Consider the following 18,480-nt stretch of genomic DNA (forward strand, 5'->3'; position numbering starts at 1 on the left):
CCAAATTGTCCTGTTTTGTTTTTGTAACGAGTGGTTTGTCTGACAGAGTTAAACACTCCCGCATACATTTTTACTTAGTCTGATAAGCATTATTTAATGTTCAATTAAAACAGGCTACTTATTTAGTTGACAGAAATTGCACGACACCTCAAAGGCTGCATTTTCACTGGCACTTACAGCTAAATTCTGATATTTTTTTCACTGATTGGTCAAAAGAACAATTAGTGGAAAAAATGTCAAATGGGCTGCCTGTGTAAATGCAGCCAAAGAAGATTCAATCAGATCAAGCATTAACCGGATAGCCAACACCCACATAGCTGATGTTTTGGCAGTGTCGAATGTGTAACTGCATTGGAGCTGTCAAATTGGTGAGAAGCTGCTCTTGATCCTTGTCATTAAGCCACACCTTCCTGCTCGCATTAGATGTTCAGAATGAGAAAGTGTAGGCTATATACACTGCTCAAAAAAATTAAGGGAACACTTAAACAACACAATGTAACTCCAAGTCAATCACACTTCTGTGAAATCAAACTGTCCACTTAGGAAGCAACACTGATTGACAATAAATTTCACATGCTGTTGTGCAAATGGAATAGACAACAGGTGGAAATTATAGGCAATTAGCAAGACACCCCCAATAAAGGAGTGGTTCTGCAGGTGGTGACCACAGACCACTTCTCAGTTCCTATGCTTCCTGGCTGGTGTTTTGGTCACTTTTGAATGCTGGCGGTGCTTTCACTTTAGTGGTAGCATGGCGGCGGCGATGCACATTTGTGGCCTGCTGGAGGTCATTTTGCAGGGCTCTGGCAGTGCTCCTCCTTGCACAAAGGCGGAGGTAGCGGTCCTGCTGCTGGGTTGTTGCCCTCCTACGGCCTCCTCCACGTCTCCTGATGTACTGGCCTGTCTCCTGGTAGCGCCTCCATGCTCTGGACACTACGCTGACAGACACAGCAAACCTTCTTGCCACAGCTCGCATTGATGTGCCATCCTGGATGAGCTGCACTACCTGAGCCACTTGTGTGGGTTGTAGACTCCGTCTCATGCTACCACTAGAGTGAAAGCACCGCCAGCATTCAAAAGTGACCAAAACATCAGCCAGGAAGCATAGGAACTGAGAAGTGGTCTGTGGTCACCACCTGCAAACCACTCCTTTATTGGGGGTGTCTTGCTAATTGCCTATAATTTCCACCTTTTGTCTATCCCATTTTCACAACAGCATGTGAAATTTATTGTCAATCAGTGTTGCTTCCTAAGTGGACAGTTTGATTTCACAGAAGTGTGATTGACTTGGAGTTACATTGTGTTGTTTAAGTGTTCCCTTTATTTTTTTGAGCAGTGTAGAAATGACTCTTAAATTTGAAATGATGAACGAGGATTTCTATCAACCTAATTGAGGAGTAGATTAGGCCTACAAGTCGCATTCCACTGTTCGAACTTGTGAACAAGGCTGCATGGGATTGCTCTTAATGCGACTCCGTGCAGCCAATGGCAATGTCCACTTTAGGTATAATGCCAGGAGCTGCTTTTGGATTTGACAGCTCTAGCGCAGCTCACCTTTGACACTGCCAAAACAACCGCTATGCTGATGTCTGAAAGCGGATCTGATTGAATAGGGCACTTAATCTATTCCTCAGGCGTTCTATTTTCATTTGGTCCTTTCTATAATGGGCTCTTGAATTAGGCTACATAGTATTGCACACAACCTAGAAATTGAAATGAAGCATCAGGGCACTAGATACATCCTGAAGTGCAGTCATTGACCACAATGAAGATAAATGGGGGAAATTGTTATTTTGCTATACCAACAAAAGATTGCCAAATATCAAAATTGATTGAATAGCCCCAGGAATGGACCATCAGTTCTGAGGATGGGCTTCCCCTTGAGATTGAGTCATTTCTGTGGGGCTCCCTCTTTGAAGTCTGGTTACTCTCATGGATTTTTCCTATTTAGGGAGTTTTACCTTTCAACTCCCCAACACTGCTTATTTCCTATGGGATCATCATGGCACTTGCTTTCTCTTTAAAATTAAATGTTGTGATAGGCCAACCATGAACCCAGTATAGTATGTACCTTGCATTATTTGACAGCATTTTTTTTTTTTTAAGGTTTAAGGGGTTAGTTGGGGAAAACAGGGCAGTGGGTAATGAGATATGCAGTTGAAGATAAAATAAACAAAAATACAAAACACAGCTGAAAATAATTTAGTCAGCGAACCTAAAATTAAGAAAATCTGCATAGTTTCCCCGCAGTTAAGTGGCTTACAGTATTATTATATAGATTTTCAACTTCTGAGAACAAGAACCAATCAGCATAAAGTGGCTTGGCTGACCACTCTTGACAGTTACACTATCAAGCAACTTCAAATGGATAGCTTCAAATAAATAATGTATTTTCTCTCAATTTAATTCCTACTACTACATAGCCTATTTGATACATCTCATACATTATTCACATTAGCATGCATGTAGAAATGTTATGGCGTATACCCTTAGTGACCTGGAATTGGGTGAAATAGCCAGCCTATGATTGAACCTTAAAGTGCAACTCCACAACTTTTCAACATTATATTAGTTATCTCCAGCATCTACATACACCCTATATACAGAAGTATGTGGACACCCCTTCAAATTGGTGGATTCAGCTATATACAAAAGTATGTGGACACCCCTTCAAATTAGTGGATTCAGCTATTTCAGCCACAACCGTTGCTGACAGGTGTATAAAATCGAGCACACAGCCATGCAATCTCCATAGACAGCCATGCAATCTTCATTGTTTTATTTCACTGTAGAGCCCTCAGTCCTGCTCAAAATGCCTTAGATGGCTCTTTTGTCCCACCCCACACTCATGCGGAAACCTCACTTAGGTTAACTGACGCCTCCAGAGACAACCTCTCTTATCGTCACCCAACGCATAGGTTTACCTCCACTGTACTCACATCCTACCATACCCCTGTACAGTACATTATGCCTTGAATCTATTCTACCATGCCCAGAAATCTGCTCCTTTAATTCTCTGTTCCGAATGCACTAGACAAGCAGTTCTTATAGCCTTTAGCCGTACCCTTATCCGACTCCTCTGTTCCTCTGGTGATGTAGAGGTAAACCCAGGCCCTGTAGCCCCTAGTACTACACCTACTCCCCAGGCGCTATCATTTGTTGACTTCTGTAACCGTAAAAGCCTTGGTTTCTTGCATGTTAACATCAGAAGCCTCCTCCCTAAGTTTGTTCTATTCACTGCTTTAGCAAAGTCCGCCAACCCTGATGTCCTACCCGTGTCTGAATCCTGGCTTAGGAAGGCCACCAAGCTCAAGGTACTAAACAATATCATAACCACCATCGACAAAAGACAATACTGTGCAGCCGTCTTCATCGACCTGGCCAAGGCTTTCGACTCTGTCAATCACCGCAATCTTATCGGCAGCCTCAACAGCCTTGGTTTCTCAAATGACTGCCTCGCCTGGTTCAGAGAGTTCAGTGTGTCAAATCGGAGGGCCTGTTGTCCGGACCTCTGGCAGTCTCTATGGGGGTGCCCCAGGGTTCAATTTTCGGGACCACTTTTTTCTCTGTATACATCAATGATGTCACTCTTGCTGCTGGTGATTCTCTGATCCACCTCTACGCAGACGACACCATTCTGTATACTTCTGGCCCTTCTTTGGACACTGTGTTAACAAACCTCCAGAAAAGCTTCAATGCCATACAACTCTACTTCCGTGGCCTCCAACTGCTCTTAAATGCAAGTAAAACTAAGTGCTTGCTTTTCAACCGACTGCTTCCCGCATCCTCCCACCCGAGTAGCATCACTACTCTGGACGTTTCTGACTTAGAATATGTGGACAACTACAAATACCTAGGTGTCTGGTTAGACTGCAAACTCTCCTTCCAGACTCACATCAAGCATCTCCAATCCAAAATTAAATCTAGAATCGGCTTCCAATGTCGCAACAAAGCATCCTTCACTCATGCTGCTGCTCCAGTTTCAACTGTTCTGCCTGCGGCTATGGAACCCTGACCTGTTCACCGGACGTGCTACCTGTCCCAGACCTGCTGTTTTCAACTCTCTAGAGACAGCAGGAGCGGTAGAGATACTCTTAATGATCGGCTATGAAAAGCCAACTGACATTTACTCCTGAGGTGCTGACTTGCTGCACCCTCGACAACTACTGTGATTATTATTATTTGACCATGCTGCTCATTTATGAACATTTGAACATCTTGGCCATGTTCTGTTATAATCTCCACCCGGCACAGCCAGAAGAGGGCTGGACAGCCCTCATAGCCTGGTTCCTCTCTAGGTTTCTTCCTAGGTTTTGGCCTTTCTAGGGAGTTTTTCCTAGCCACCGTGCTTCTACACCTGCATTGCTTGCTGTTTGGGGTTTTAGGCTGGGTTTCTGTACAGCACTTTGAGATATCAGCTGATGTAAGAAGGGCTATATAAATAAATTTGATTTGATGCTGCCAAACATACCCTCGTAAAACTGACTATCCCTCCGATCCTTGACTTCGGCGATGTCATTTACAAAATAGCCTCCAACACTCTACTCAGCAAATTGGATGCAGTCTATCAAAGTGCCATCCATTTTGTCACCAAAGCCCCATATACCACCCACCACTGCAACCTGTATGCTCTCGTTGGCTGGCCCTCGCTTCATATTCGTCGCCAAACCCACTGGCTCCAGGTCATCTAAGTCTTTGCTAGGTAAAGCCCTGTCTTATCTCAGCTCACTGGTCACCATAGCAGCACCCACCCGTAGCACGCGCTCCAGCAGGTTTATTTCACTGGTCACCCCCAAAACCAACTCCCAAAGCCTTTCCTTCCAATTTTCTGCTGCCAATGACTGGAACAAATTGCAAAAATCACTGAAGCTGGAGACTCATATTGCTAGGTAAAGCCCCGTTTTATCTCAGCTCACTGGTCACCATTGCAGCACCCACCCGTAGCACGCGCTCCAGCAGGTATATTTCACTGGTCACCCCCCAAGCCAACTCCCAAAGCCTTTCCTTCCAATTCTCTGCTGCCAATGACTGGAACGAATTGCAAAAATCACTGAAGCTGGAGACTCCTATCTCCCTCACTAACTTTAAGCATCAGCTGTCAGAGCAGCTTACAGATCATTGCACCTGTACATAGCCCATTTGTAAATAGCCCACCCAACTACCTCATCCCCATATTGTTATTATTTTTGTTGTTGCGCCTTTGCACCCCAGTATCTCTACTTGCACATTCATCTTCTGCTCATCTATCACTCCCATGTTTAATTGCTAAATTGTAATTATTTCACCACTATGGCCTATTTATTGCCTTACCTCCCTAATCTTACTTCATTTGCACACACTGTATATAGACTTTTCTATTGTGTTATTGACTGTACGTTTGTTTATTCCATGTGTAACTCTGTGTTGTTTGTGTCGCACTGCTTTGCTTTATCTTGGCCAGTTCGCAGTTGTAAATGAGAACTTGTTCTCAACTGGCCTACTTGGTTAAATAAAGGTGAAATTAAAAAAATTTAAAGACACATTGGTAGTAGAATTGGTTGGTTATTACTGCATTGTCGGAACTAGAAGCACAAGCATTTCGCTACACTCGCATTAACATCTGCTAACCATGTGTATGTGACAAATAAAATTTGATTTGATTTAGAATGGCCTGTATTGAAGAACTCTGTGACCAACGTGGCACCGCCATAGGATGCCACCTTTCAAACAAGTCAGTTCCTCAAATTTCTACCCTGCTAGAGCTGCCCTGGTCAACTGTAAGTGCTGTTATTGTAAAGTGGAAACATTTAGGTGCAACAACGGCACAGCCGCGAAGTGGTAGGCCTCACAAACTCACAGAACAGGACAGCCGAATGCTAAAGCACGTAAAAATCATATGTTCTCGGTTGCAACACTCACTACAGAGTTCCAAACTGCCTCTGGAATAACGTCAAGAAGAACAAGAACTGTTCACCGGGAGCTTCATGAAATGGGTTTCCATGGCCGAGCAGCCGCACACAAGCCTATGATCACCATGCGCAATGTCAAGCGTCGGCTGGAGTGGTGTAAAGCTCGCCACCATTGGACTCTGGAGAAGTGGAAACGCGTTCTATGGAATGATTAATCACGCTTCACCATCTGGTAGTCGGATGAAAGAATCTGGGTTTGGTGGATGCCAGGAGAACACTACCTGCCCGAATGCATAGTGCCAACTGCAAAGTTTGGTGGAGGAGGAATAATGGTCTGGGGCTGTTTTTCATGGTTCGGGCTAGCCCCCTTAATTCCAGTGAAGGGGAATCTTAACGCTACAGCATACAATGACATTCAAGACAATTCTGTGCTTCCAACTTTGTGACAGTTTGGGGAAGGCTCTTTCCTGTTTCAGTATGACAATGCCCCTGAGTACAATGCGATGTCCACACAGAAATGGTTTGTCAAGATCAGTGTGGAAGAACTTGACTGGCCTACACAGAGCACTGATGTCAACCCCATCGAACACCTTTGGAATGGATTGCAACACCAACAGTGAGACAGGCCTAATCGCCCAACATCACTACCCGACCTCACTAATGCTTGTGTGGATGAATGGAAGCAAGTCCCTGCAGCAATGTTCCAACATCTAGTGGAAAGCCTTCCCAGAAGATGAATGGCTGTTATAGAAGCAAAGGGGGGACCAAATTCATATTAATGCTTATGATTTTGGAAAGAGATGTTAGACGAGCAGGTGTCCACATACATTGACCATGTAGGATACGTGCATTTGGAAAAAGATGTTCAAACATTCCGTAATTGAAGCAACAACTAGACAATGGAAAACAACTAGTTTCACAACTGGTATCATCCAACTCAGCCCCCATCAGGGAGGATGAGAGTTTGATTTGTTCCGTTTGTTTCCTGAATCCTAATTAGCGAAAAAAATGACATCTAAAGATTATGCATTACTGATAGAATTGTCAGCATGTTCGGTGATACAGGTGGTAATGATGTTTCAATATGGTCTTAAATTCACAATAATACGGTAACTATCTCTTTCTCTGGTATAGTGTTACTTTCCTCGACTCAATGAAAATACCCATAAAATGTTAAGATTTTTTTTATTTAACCTTTATTTAAACTAGGCAAGTCAGTTAAGAACAAATTCTTACTTACAATGACGGCCTACACCGGCCAAACCCGGACGACGCTGGGCCAATTGTGCGCCGCCCTATGGGACTCCCAATCACACAGTGCCTTAGATGCAGTGCCTTAGACCTCTGTGCCACTCGGAAGCCCAAGATAACTACGATCTTAAAGGGATAGTTTACCTATAGATGTATTAAAGATAATATAAATAGGTGCTTATATTAGAATTTTCATGCTTTATGTCCAAATCATCCTAAAGTATCTAAATATTGATTGTGTAACTCAAATAAGTTACTTAAAATGATTTGTACATTAAGTGCGAGAATGCCAATATAGGTACAATTGACTTGCATTGGATTTGTGCCATAAATGCTAAAAAGTTAGCATTTGAAATAGTGACCAGGTAAACAAAAAACAATGCATGAATTGCTGTCCTACCTCGTCCATAGAATGCTTACAGAGTAAGTCTGTAAGTAAACCAATGTAATTTTGTAATTTGGGTGAATTATATCTTCAACTACAACAGTATTTGATCGTGAAAATCTCTTATGCTAGTGGAAATACATACAAATGCATAGTCCTTGTGAAACAATGGTTGAATGCTATATTTTCAGTTTCATGCAGTGATTGCATGATGTATATGAAGGCTAAATATAAACTGCATTGACTGTGCTTCCTCTGTAGTAGTCAAAGCAATACTCCATCTTGAGTGGATTTAAGTTAAACAGGCCAGGAAATAGATTGGAAAACCAGCTTCTGTGAGTGAATACAGGCACTTCAGGCATGTACACCAGGTCAGCGTAGGCTCCTTCACATCCACAGGCAACCATCCGAATCACAAGCTCATTTCATCTTTTGCACTTCCAGCAGTAAATTCTGTCCGGCTGCGTTCTTTGGCTCAACTTTCAGCAAGCTGTTTAGATCTTCAATGCAAGCTTTGTAGTCCTGAAAGGCAAAATGAACACATCAAACAAAATGCAAAAACTCCATAGAATGTACTAACAATTTTTTGTTCATCAGCAAGGCTCTCACTTTCAGCTCCTTGTGTGCCTGTGCTCGTCTGTACAGTGCCTTGATATTAGCGGAGTCGAGTCGCAGGGCCTCTTCACAATCTTGCAGTGCTTCCTTGTACATCTTCACAGAGAGGTAGCAAAGTGCCCTATTTAGTACAAAAGGCACAAATTAGTCCCATATAGGAATTATGCACATCCCTTGTACAACAGGAGCTGGGCAATAACATTTCACAGAACTATATAACAATGCAGAGTTGGGAATACCACTCCCAAGGGTTTGTTGGCATTTGCCTACACACCAGATAGACATTATTAGTCTCACCTATTTGTGTAGGTTGTGATTTCTGAGGAATTGTGTTTGAGGCTCTGAGTGTATTTCTCTATGGCTTTCTTGTACTCTCCTTTTTTCACCTGCGCATTGCCTTCCTCTTTCAGGGTTAGGGCTTTTTTAATGGAAACCTCTCCTGGGACTGAATAAATGATACATCTTATTATTGACTGTACATCTGTTCCAGGTTGTACAAAGATGAGAATCCAATAGTAATAGCCAAATTATTAACAGCATTTTGTGTTTCTACTCATATTTGAGAGACTGAATCCTACCAGATTTCTTATTTTCTCTGGTGCCATTGTGTTGCGTTGTTTGTTGGCTTGTTGCCAGAGACAATTTTTCTTTGACGGCCATCGGAACAGTGGGAATAAGTGGGAGCTTCTCTCGCCATGAGAGTCCATCCACCTCTGTCAGACACTTCGTCATTCTAGAAGGAAAGAGGGTGAACAAGTTGTACATTCCACTATCTTGATTATGTCCCCTATATATGACAGAAGTTCTCAGAAGTTAAAGGACTTTAAAGGGTTTTTGTAAGTGAAAATGGATTTGTGCAACATGTTATACCTGCTGGTACCATCATGGGCTGCAGGTATGTTACAGTCGATCTGTAAGGCCGTCTTGTAGTCCACATAGGCTAATCTGTATCTCTCCAATGCTTCATACGCTGCAGCCCGGCGAAGGAGAGGCTTGATGCCAAACGGAACTAGGTCAAGAGATCTATAAAATAAAACATTTTTAGGTAGCAGTGTTGTTGCAGTAGTATGGACAAAGAAAACCGGGGAACCTATACAACAGACGAAGTAATGTGCTACTTGAGTATATTGGAAAAAGATTATTGTGATATGTTTTAGGTATGAGTGTTTCTGCAGTAGTATGGACAAGGAATGACAGAACAGAACCTAAGCAACACTGGACAAAGTAATGAGTTTCAAAGTAATGAGTTACAGTAAATTGGGGAAATGAAAGACAATCTAAGCAACACCGGACAAAGTAATGAGCTACAGTATATTGGGAAAAGATTATGTTGATATTGTAACGACCCTGGGTTTATAAGCGCGGCCAGTTTCATTCCAATATGTTTTAGGTAGGAGTGTTACTGCAGCAGTATGAACCAACTGTAGAGCCGAAGAAATAGGCCTTCATGGCCTACCACAAAACATATGTCCATAATGTAGGCTACTTACACTGTACAGTCCTTCACACACTCCCAACAATTTCCATCCTTCAGATAACTGGCTGCACGGTTAGAATACAGGATACTAAGATCCTCTGGATTCTTCTTTCCTGCAAATGAATTTACAGTGGTAATAATGTATCTGAACATGGAAAGCTTGTTCTGGTTTTAGAAGACTTCAATTACGCACAATATAAAACACATGTATATGGTGTTAGGTGACGTGACAAACAATGGACGCTATGCGAGAATTGTACCAAAAGAAACTCAATAAACACATCTGTGGTCGTCAAAATACAAAATAAATAACTTGAAAACGTTCATGTGGCAGTTGTTACCCATGTCTAAAAATCCCAATACTGTGCGATATTATATTTACGCGATATGAGCACAAATGTAAAGTCCCATGCTAAGAACCTTTTTGTGAAACCCACGAATTCTGTGTATTTACATTTGCGATGGCTATTCCTCAACACATCAGAGCAAGATCAATAGGGGAAAGTAGGGGGTGTTTCACTGTCATCAGACGTCTTTTGTCTGAAATATATAGTGAAATATTTTTCCTTCGCTTCTGTCATTTATGTTTTCAGAGACACGAAAAAAACATCATGTTACAAAGTAGAGTTTCGTTGCTATGTTTATGTATAGGTCGTCGGGGATTGGTCCGAATTCACGTGTCGCCATTCCCATTTCAATGATGAGCGCTAGCTTGTTAGCTGTGGGATATGAAACGTGTTTTGTGGGAGTGCGAGTGTCTGACGCAGTTCGTGGTAGTGCCTGTTTGCTGAGGCAACGAGCTGGGCGAGCGGCAGCACTGCGAGGCATTGACAGTATTTTGCCAGCTGCGAATTTTGTGATTGATGGTTTTATTATTTCAAGTAAAAAATACCAGAAATCAGTGGCTACAGCCCTACAATCGATATAAACATTGCTAAATAGCAGTTAATTGAACATGTGTCCCATCTATCTTTCTGTGCAGCTGGCTAGCTCCAGCCACCCAAGTCATAGACTGTTCTCTCTGCTACTGCACAGCAAGCGGTACCGATGTACCAAGTCTGGAACCAACAGGACACTGAACAGTTTCTACCCCCAATCCATACACTGGCTAGATGCACTGAAAGATACAAAGACGAATGGACTTTATTTGTTCTCTTTTCTTTTCTTACAGATTCATTAGCATATTAAATATCTAATTTGCATAAGATAGTACATAACGTTTTATTCTAATTTCATAAATTGTTAAACTCTCAGCTTTGCATAAAGTCTTGTTAATAATATGACTAGGTTACCTTCAATTATTGGGCTTAAAATATGTATTCCGTAATGCTTAATTTCAAATCAAATGTTATTAGTCACATGTTTAGTAAACAACATTTAACATTTACATTTAAGTCATTTAGCAGACGCTCTTATCCAGAGCGACTTACAAGTTGGTGCATTCACCTTATGATGTCCAGTGGAACAACCACTTTACAATAGTGCATCTAACTCTAAGGGTTAGGTGTAGGTGTAGGTGTAGACTAATAGTGAAATGCTTCCCAACAATGCAGATAAATAATAAAAAAGTAAAATGTAATAATAAAAGTAATAAATAATTAATAAATAAAGAACTTGTATATATACACACATACTAGGGTACCGAGTCAATGTGCAGGGGTATTAGGTAACTGAGGTAGATATGCAAATATAACTAGGAATAAAGTGACGGATAATGAACAGTAGCAGCAGCGTATGTGATGAGACAAAAAAGTCGGTGCAAAAAGGATCAATGCAGTTAGTTCGGGTAGCTATTTGGTTAACTATTTAATTAACTATTTAGCAGTCTTATGGCCGGGGTAGAAGCTGTTCAGCGTCCTGTTGGTTCTAGACTTGGTGCATCGCTTGCCTTGTAGTAGCAAAGAGAACAGTCTATGACTTGGGTGGCTGGAGTCTGACCATTTTTAGGGCCTTCCTCTGACACCGCCTGTTATAGAGGTCCTGGGTGGCAGGGAGCTCGGCCCACAATGATGTACTGGGCTATACCCACTACCCTCTGTAGCACCTTGCAGTCACCAAGCGGTGATTCAGCCAGTCAAGATGCTCTTATTAAATATGTAAATAAAAACCTTTACCATTACAAATGTAGACAGGACAAAGAATAGACGCCAAACTAAATATAATTTTAAAAGATAAAGATACAAATGTGTTAATTAGAAACAATGCAATTACAATTTTAAAAGCTTCTATAAAAATCTATATACACACTAAACAAAAAAAAATCTTTAGCTGAAATAAAAGATTGCAGAAATTTTCCATATGCACAAAAAGCTTGTTTCTCTAATATTTCGTCCACAAATGTGTTTACATCCCTGTTAGTGAGCATTTCTCCCGTGCCAAGATAATCCATCCACCTGACAGGTGTGGCATATCAAGAAGCTGATTAAACAGAATCATCATTACACAGGTGCACATTGTGCTGGGAAAAATAAAAGTCCATTAAAATGTGCAGTTGTGTCACACAACACAATGCCACAGATGTCTCAAGTTGAGGAAGTGTGCAAATTGGCATGCTGACTGCAGGAATGTCCACCAGAGCTGTTGCCAAATAATTGAATGTTAATTTCTACCATGGTAGTACGTCCAACCGGCCTCACAACCGCAGACCACGTAAAACCACTCCAGCCCAGGACCTCCACATCCGGCTTCATCACATGTGATATCATCTGAGACCAGCCACGCGGGCAGCTGTGGGTTTGCAAAACCGAAGATTTTCTGCACAAACTGTCAGAAACCGTCTCCGGGAAGCTCATCTGCGTGCTCCTCGTCCTCACCAGGGTCTTAACCTTACTGCAGTTCGCCGTCGTAACCGACTTCAGTGGGAAAATGCTCACCTTCGATGGCCAATGGCACGCTGAAGAAGTGTGCTTTTCATGGGTGAATCCCGGTTTCAACTGTACCGGGCAGATGGCAGACAGCATGTATGGCGTCGTGTGGGTGAGCGGTTCGCTGATATCAACGTTGCAAACAGAGTGCTCCATGGTGGAGGTGGGGTTATGGTATTGGGAGGCATAAACTACGGACAACGAACACCGTAGCATTTTATCGATGGCAATTTGAATGCTGAAACACCGTGACGAGATCATGATGTCCATTGTCGTGCCATTCATCCGCCGCCATCACTTCCTGTTTCAGCATGATAATGCATGGCCCCATGTCGCAAGGATCGGTACACAATTCCCGGAAGCTGAAAATGTCCCAGTTCTTCCATGGCCAGCATACTCATCAGATATGTCACCCATTGAGCAGGTTTGGGATGCTCTGGATCGACAAAGTGTTCCAGTTCCCGCTAATATCCAGCAACTTCACACTGGGATTGTGGACTGGGATTCCACAAGCCACAATCCACAATAGCCTAATCACCTGCTCATCGAACATCGCATTCCAAAATCATGGGCATTAATATGGAGTTGGTTCCCCGTTTCCACTAGATGTTGGAACATTGCTGCGTGGACTTGCTTCCATTCAGCCACAAGAGCATTAGTGAGGCCGGGCACTGATATTGGGCGATTAAGCCTGGCTCGCAGTCAGCGTTCCAATGTATCCCAAAGGTGTTCAATAGGTTGAGGTCAGGGCTTTGTATGCCAGTCAAGTTATTCCACACCGATCTCAACAAACCATTTCTGTCTGGACCTTGCTTTGTGCACGAGGGCATTGTCATTCTGAAACAGGAAAGGGCATGCCACAAAGTTGGAAGCACAGAATCGTATAGAATGTCACTGTATGCGTTTAAGATTCCCCTTCACTGGAACTAAGGGGCCTAGCTCAAACCATGAAAAACAGCCACAGATCATTATTGCTCTTCCAACACAGTTGGCACTATGCATTCAGGGCAGGTAGCGTTCTCCTGGCATCTGCCAAACCCAGATTTGTGAAGCGAAGAATGCGTTTCCACTACTCCAGAGTCCAATGGCGGCGAGCTTTACACCACTCCAGCCGATGCTTGGTATTGCGCAGGGTGATCTTAGGCTTGTGTGCGGCTGATCAGCCATGGAAACCCATTTCATGAATGGATGAATGGGTATTCAGACGGATTTTTCCCACATTTTGTTACGTTAGTCTTATTCTAAAATGGATTAAATAAATAAAAATCCTCAATCTACACACAATACTCCATAATGACAAAGCGAAAAACAGGTTGTTAGAAATGTTAGCAAAGTTATTACAAATAAAAAACAGAAATACCTTATTTACATAAGTATTAAGAGCCTTTGCTAAGACTCGAAATTGAGCTCAGGTGCCACTCTGGTACACTCAATTGATTGGACATGATTTGGAAAGGCACACACGTCTCTATATAAGGTCCCACAGCGCATGTCAGAGCAAAAACCAAGCCATGAGGTCAAAGGAATTGTCAGTAGAGCTCCGAGTCAGGATTGTGATGAGGCACAGATCTGGAGAAGGGTAACCACCAAGACTCTTCCTAGAGCTGGCCGCCCAGCCAAACTGAGCAATCAGGGGAGGCCTTGGTCAGGGAGGTGACCAAGAACGCAACGGTCCCTCTGACAGAGCTCCAGAGTTCCTCTGTGGAGATGGGAGGATCTTCCAGAAGGACAACCATCTCTGCAGCACTCCACCAATCATGCCATTATGGTAGAGTGGCCAGACAGAAGCCACTCTTCAGTAAAAGGCACGACAGCCCGCTTGGTTCACCAAAAAGCACCTAAAGGACTCTCCGACCATGAGAAACAAGATTCTCGGGTCTGATGAAACCAATATTGAACTCTTTGGCCTCAATGCCAAGCGTCACGTCTGGAGGAAGCCTGGCACCATTTCTACTTTGAGGCATGGTGGTGGTAGCATCATGCTGTGGGGATGTTTTCCAGCGGCAGGGACTAGGAGACTAGTCAGGATCGAGGGAAAGATGAATGGAGCAAAGTACAGAGAGATCCTTGATGAAAACCTGCTCCAGAGTGCTCAGGACCTCAGACTGGGGTGAAGGTTCCCCTTACAACAGGACAAGGACCCTAAACACACAGCCAAGACAATGCAGGAGTGGCTTCGGGACAAGTCTCTGAATGTCCTTGAGTGGCACAGCCAGAGCCTGGACTTGAACCTGATCAAACATCTCTGGAGAGACCTAAAAATAGCTGTTTTTGCTTTGTCATTATGAGGTCTTGTGTATAGATTGATGAGCGGGGGAAACTATTTAATACATTTTAGAATAAGCCTGTAACTTAACAAAATGTCTGGAAATCTTTCCAAATGCACTGTATATAGAGTATAGATTAATCAAAAATTGCTATTTTTGATATTTTTGGAATGGCTATTCCAGCTGAAATAATAAATGTGCTGATGCAAAAATATACACAAATAACACATTATCTGATTAAATTGCTTAAGAAAGGGGCAAAAGAAAGGCATGTCTTCTCTCTCTCCCTCCTGTTTGCACTGGCAACTGAATCTCTTGCTGAAAGAATTGAAAGAAAGAACAGGACCCAAGCGTAACAAGTATCAGTATTGGCAAACATTAATATAAACTAAACGCATTTGCAGATTATGTCCTGCTATACGTAACCAATATTGAAAAACAATGCCCCCCTTGCTAAAATTATTTTCAAAATACTAATAAAATTCACCATGAGGAAAAACAAAATAATGTCAATAGGAAGACTAATGATCTACAGCAATCTATTAAGTTGACCACAAACAATATCAAATACTTAGGATGCTTATTAGTGACCACAAACAACAAATATACGCTGAGTGTAAAAACCATTAAACAAGTGCTCTTTCCTTGACAGACTGACCAGGTGAATCGGGTGAAAGCTATGATCCCTTATTGATGTCACTTGTTAAATCCACTTCAAATCAGTGTAGATGAAGGGGAGGAGACAGTTTAAAGAAGGATTTTTAAACCTTGAGACATGGATTGTGTGTGTGCCATTCAGAGGATGAATGGGCAAGACAAAAGATTTAAGTACTTTTGACAAGGTATGGTAGTAGGTTCCAGGCACACCGGTTTGAGCGTATCAAGAACTGCAACGCTGCTGGATTTTTCACGCTCAACAGTTTCCCATGTGTATCAAGAATGACCCACTATGCAAAGGACATCCAGCCAACTTGACACAACTGTGGGAAGCATTGGGAGTGAACATGTGCCAGCATCCCTATGTAAAGCTTTTGACAACTTGTAGAGCACATGCCCTGACGATTTGAGGCTGTTCTGAGGGCAAAAGGGGGTGCAACTCAATATTAGTAAGGTGTTTCCAAGGTTTTGTACACAGTGTATAAAGATAACTTTATCCCATTACTCAAAAATATGAAAGCAGATCTAATTAAATGGAACAATCTTCCCATAAATCTTACAGGTAGAATAAACCTCTTCAGAATGGCATGGTTTTTATATAAATTTTTTATATTAATTTTCAGTAATACAAAGATATTCTTTTAAAAAGTATACTGAAAGTATACTCTGGTCATAAGACTTTATATGGGCAAATAAAACGGAATAAGGGTGTTTTTTTTACCTTCCAGACTTGGAATTGTATGAACTCGCATCAGTGACTGAGAAACAAAATGGTGCATGTGAAGGAGAGTGATGTGAAATCTTGAGATGGGGGTGAGAGCAGGTGGGTCTGGGAAGGTGAGGTCGTTGTCATTTGTATGTTTTGCATTGTTAAAAAAAAAGCTCTCAATGGCACAGCTGGATAACTTTTTGAGGATCTGAGGGCCCATACCAAATCTTTTCATTCTCCTGATGGGGAAGAGCCGGTCCTATCCTTTTCATGACCATTGTGTGTGTGGACCATGATAGATCCTTAGTGATTTGTATATTAAGTGCCTCATTTGCATAATATAACATTTAAATTTAATACATTTCACTTTAATCTGAATCCTCTGTGTTCTAAATCAGCCCATAAAATGGCATAACAATATGACCAACCTATCTTGAAAGATTGGACAAAATCTGTTGAATTTAAGAATCCAGGTATTTTGGTGCCATTATTGACTAGGGATTAACTTTGACCTGTCCACTGCCTTCTTGACCTTTTCCGGTAACTTGAAAATAAGATTTCAGCAATGGTAAATCCTATCCTCATGAAATAGTGCTATGTGTTCCTGAGAAGCTTCTCTATAACATGAAATACAAAGTATAACACCAGAACCAACGTTGAATGTAGTCCCCTACCATGTAGCCTGGTCACATTGTTGTGACTGACTTGTTAGCTAGCTGCCTACCTGACTTCTCCACTTCTTTGATAGCCTGGCTGTAAATAGAAGCAGCCTCCCCATACTGTCCAGTTTTAAAGAATTCGTTGCCTGCTTGTTTCAACTCTGTCCAAGACTGGGAACGACGCTTCTGTGACATCTTTGTTTTGCTGTAACACATGACAAAAACAGTTGCAAGATATCGTTAGTTGGCTAACGTTAGCTTTACGTTTGGCTAGCAAGCAAGCTAACTTTTACAGCAAACAAAAGTTATTGTTCATAGCTACTAAATTTAGCCAGCCAACTAACTTTAGCTTCTACATACTTCCCTTGAATAATCTGGCCAGCATAATTTTAGCTAATTCCTTAAAAATACAGTAGCTAACTAGCATAGTATTAGTGTATCCAGCTAGGTCTCAATTTACCAGTGACTGAATGAATATTGATATCCGGGCAAGCCGGTTGTGTAACTAGCTATAATCTACTGTACTCGTCCGCAAATCTTCTAGACAATCATGTTAGCTAGTAAAGCCAAAATCTTAAACAAGTTAGCTATAGAGGTGTAATACGTGTCTCGCTTACTAGCTAATCACGAGCAGCGATCAGTGGGTTTTCAGAATCACGTTAACTTCTGTTATTGGCAAGACCGCTGTGATCGAAAAAGGCAAGAACAAATAAGTACTTCCGGGTCACGGATTTGTGGAATCATTCAGAGTAAAAGTTCCGTCCTGTATACTTTGTAAATTAATAATGAAAATGTGCACAACTATCGACATATATATAATTTATACTAATTATCATACAAATAATAATTAAGAATATTTCCATATTATGTTATGTAATTTATTTTTTAATGTATATTTCTTCCAAGCCTAAATGGTCAACAATGTTTGTGTGTGTGTACTTCTATCACTTATTGCACCATACAAAATTATCTGTATGTTGTGTTGCAGTAAAAGGGCGGTCCATTCTACTCAGGAGCACTTCTAGTGTCCAAATCCACAGAGTTTACACCCAGAGGAGCATCTCTGCTCATTTGGCAGCCCTTATAGAGTGGGCCATCAACTTAAATCCAATGTTTTTTTTCATATTGGACATACGTATTGCACTGTACAAGATTATCTGTACGTTGTGTCACAGTAAAAGGGGGTCCATTCTACTCAGGAGCACTTGAGGTTTTCAAATCCGTAGAGTTTACACCCAGAGGAGTGTCGCTGCTCATTTAGCGGCCCTTATAGAGTGGCCCATCAACTTAAATAAAAAAAATCTTCATATTGGACATACATATTGCACTGTACAAAATTATCTATACCTTGTGCCGTTGTAAAAGGGAGGGTCCATTCTACTCAAGAGCACTTTTAATTTCCAAATCCACAGAGTTTACACCCCCAGTAGTTTCGCTGCTCATTTTGAGGCCATATTTCATGTCGGACATACATTTTGCACCATTTCTGTACATTGTGTTGCAGCAAAAGGGGGTCCATTTTACTCAGGAGCACCTGTAGTTTCCAAGTAAACAGAGTTTACAAGATATATAAGAAAATGAACATGATTAATAAAAGAGAAACATATTTATTAAAACATTTCACTTTGAACAACTACCCCATCTAGTGTGCTTTTAAAAGTCTGACTAATGACGGAAAATATCATTTTTTTGTAGCGTTCAGTGTTAC

General features: G+C 41.7%; 1 protein-coding gene across 2 annotated transcripts; it reads right to left on the reverse strand.

Moving 5' to 3' along the window:
* Positions 1-7,056: 7,056 nt before the first annotated feature.
* Positions 7,057-17,494, reverse strand: tomm34 (translocase of outer mitochondrial membrane 34). 2 transcript variants are annotated; one of them, XM_071334637.1, is made up of 8 exons: positions 17,390-17,494; positions 16,838-16,977; positions 9,630-9,729; positions 9,010-9,162; positions 8,718-8,872; positions 8,437-8,584; positions 8,134-8,260; positions 7,057-8,046 (listed from the first exon to the last, which is right to left on the reverse strand). In XM_071334637.1, the coding sequence occupies exons 2-8, from the start codon at positions 16,965-16,967 to the stop codon at positions 7,945-7,947; spliced, it is 915 nt and encodes a 304-aa protein (XP_071190738.1). In that variant the 5' UTR covers positions 16,968-16,977; positions 17,390-17,494; the 3' UTR covers positions 7,057-7,944. The 2 variants fall into 2 exon arrangements, with proteins under 2 accessions (XP_071190738.1, XP_071190739.1); XM_071334638.1 differs by having other exon boundaries at positions 17,233-17,404.
* Positions 17,495-18,480: the final 986 nt, after the last annotated feature.

This window comes from Salvelinus alpinus, chromosome 12 (assembly GCF_045679555.1).
Source record: "Salvelinus alpinus chromosome 12, SLU_Salpinus.1, whole genome shotgun sequence".
Classification (NCBI taxonomy): Eukaryota; Metazoa; Chordata; class Actinopteri; order Salmoniformes; family Salmonidae; genus Salvelinus; species Salvelinus alpinus.

Excerpts from the sequence above, each read along its gene's own strand:
- tomm34 (XM_071334637.1), bottom strand. The coding sequence starts at position 16,967 with ATGTCACAGAAGCGTCGTTCCCAGTCTTGGACAGAGTTGAAACAAGCA. Across the intron at positions 8,585-8,717 it reads CAGAGAAAATAAGAAATCTG|TCCCAGGAGAGGTTTCCATT; the intron begins GTAGGATTCAGT and ends TCATTTATTCAG. Across the intron at positions 8,047-8,133 it reads AGGCACACAAGGAGCTGAAA|GACTACAAAGCTTGCATTGA; the intron begins GTGAGAGCCTTG and ends TTTGCCTTTCAG.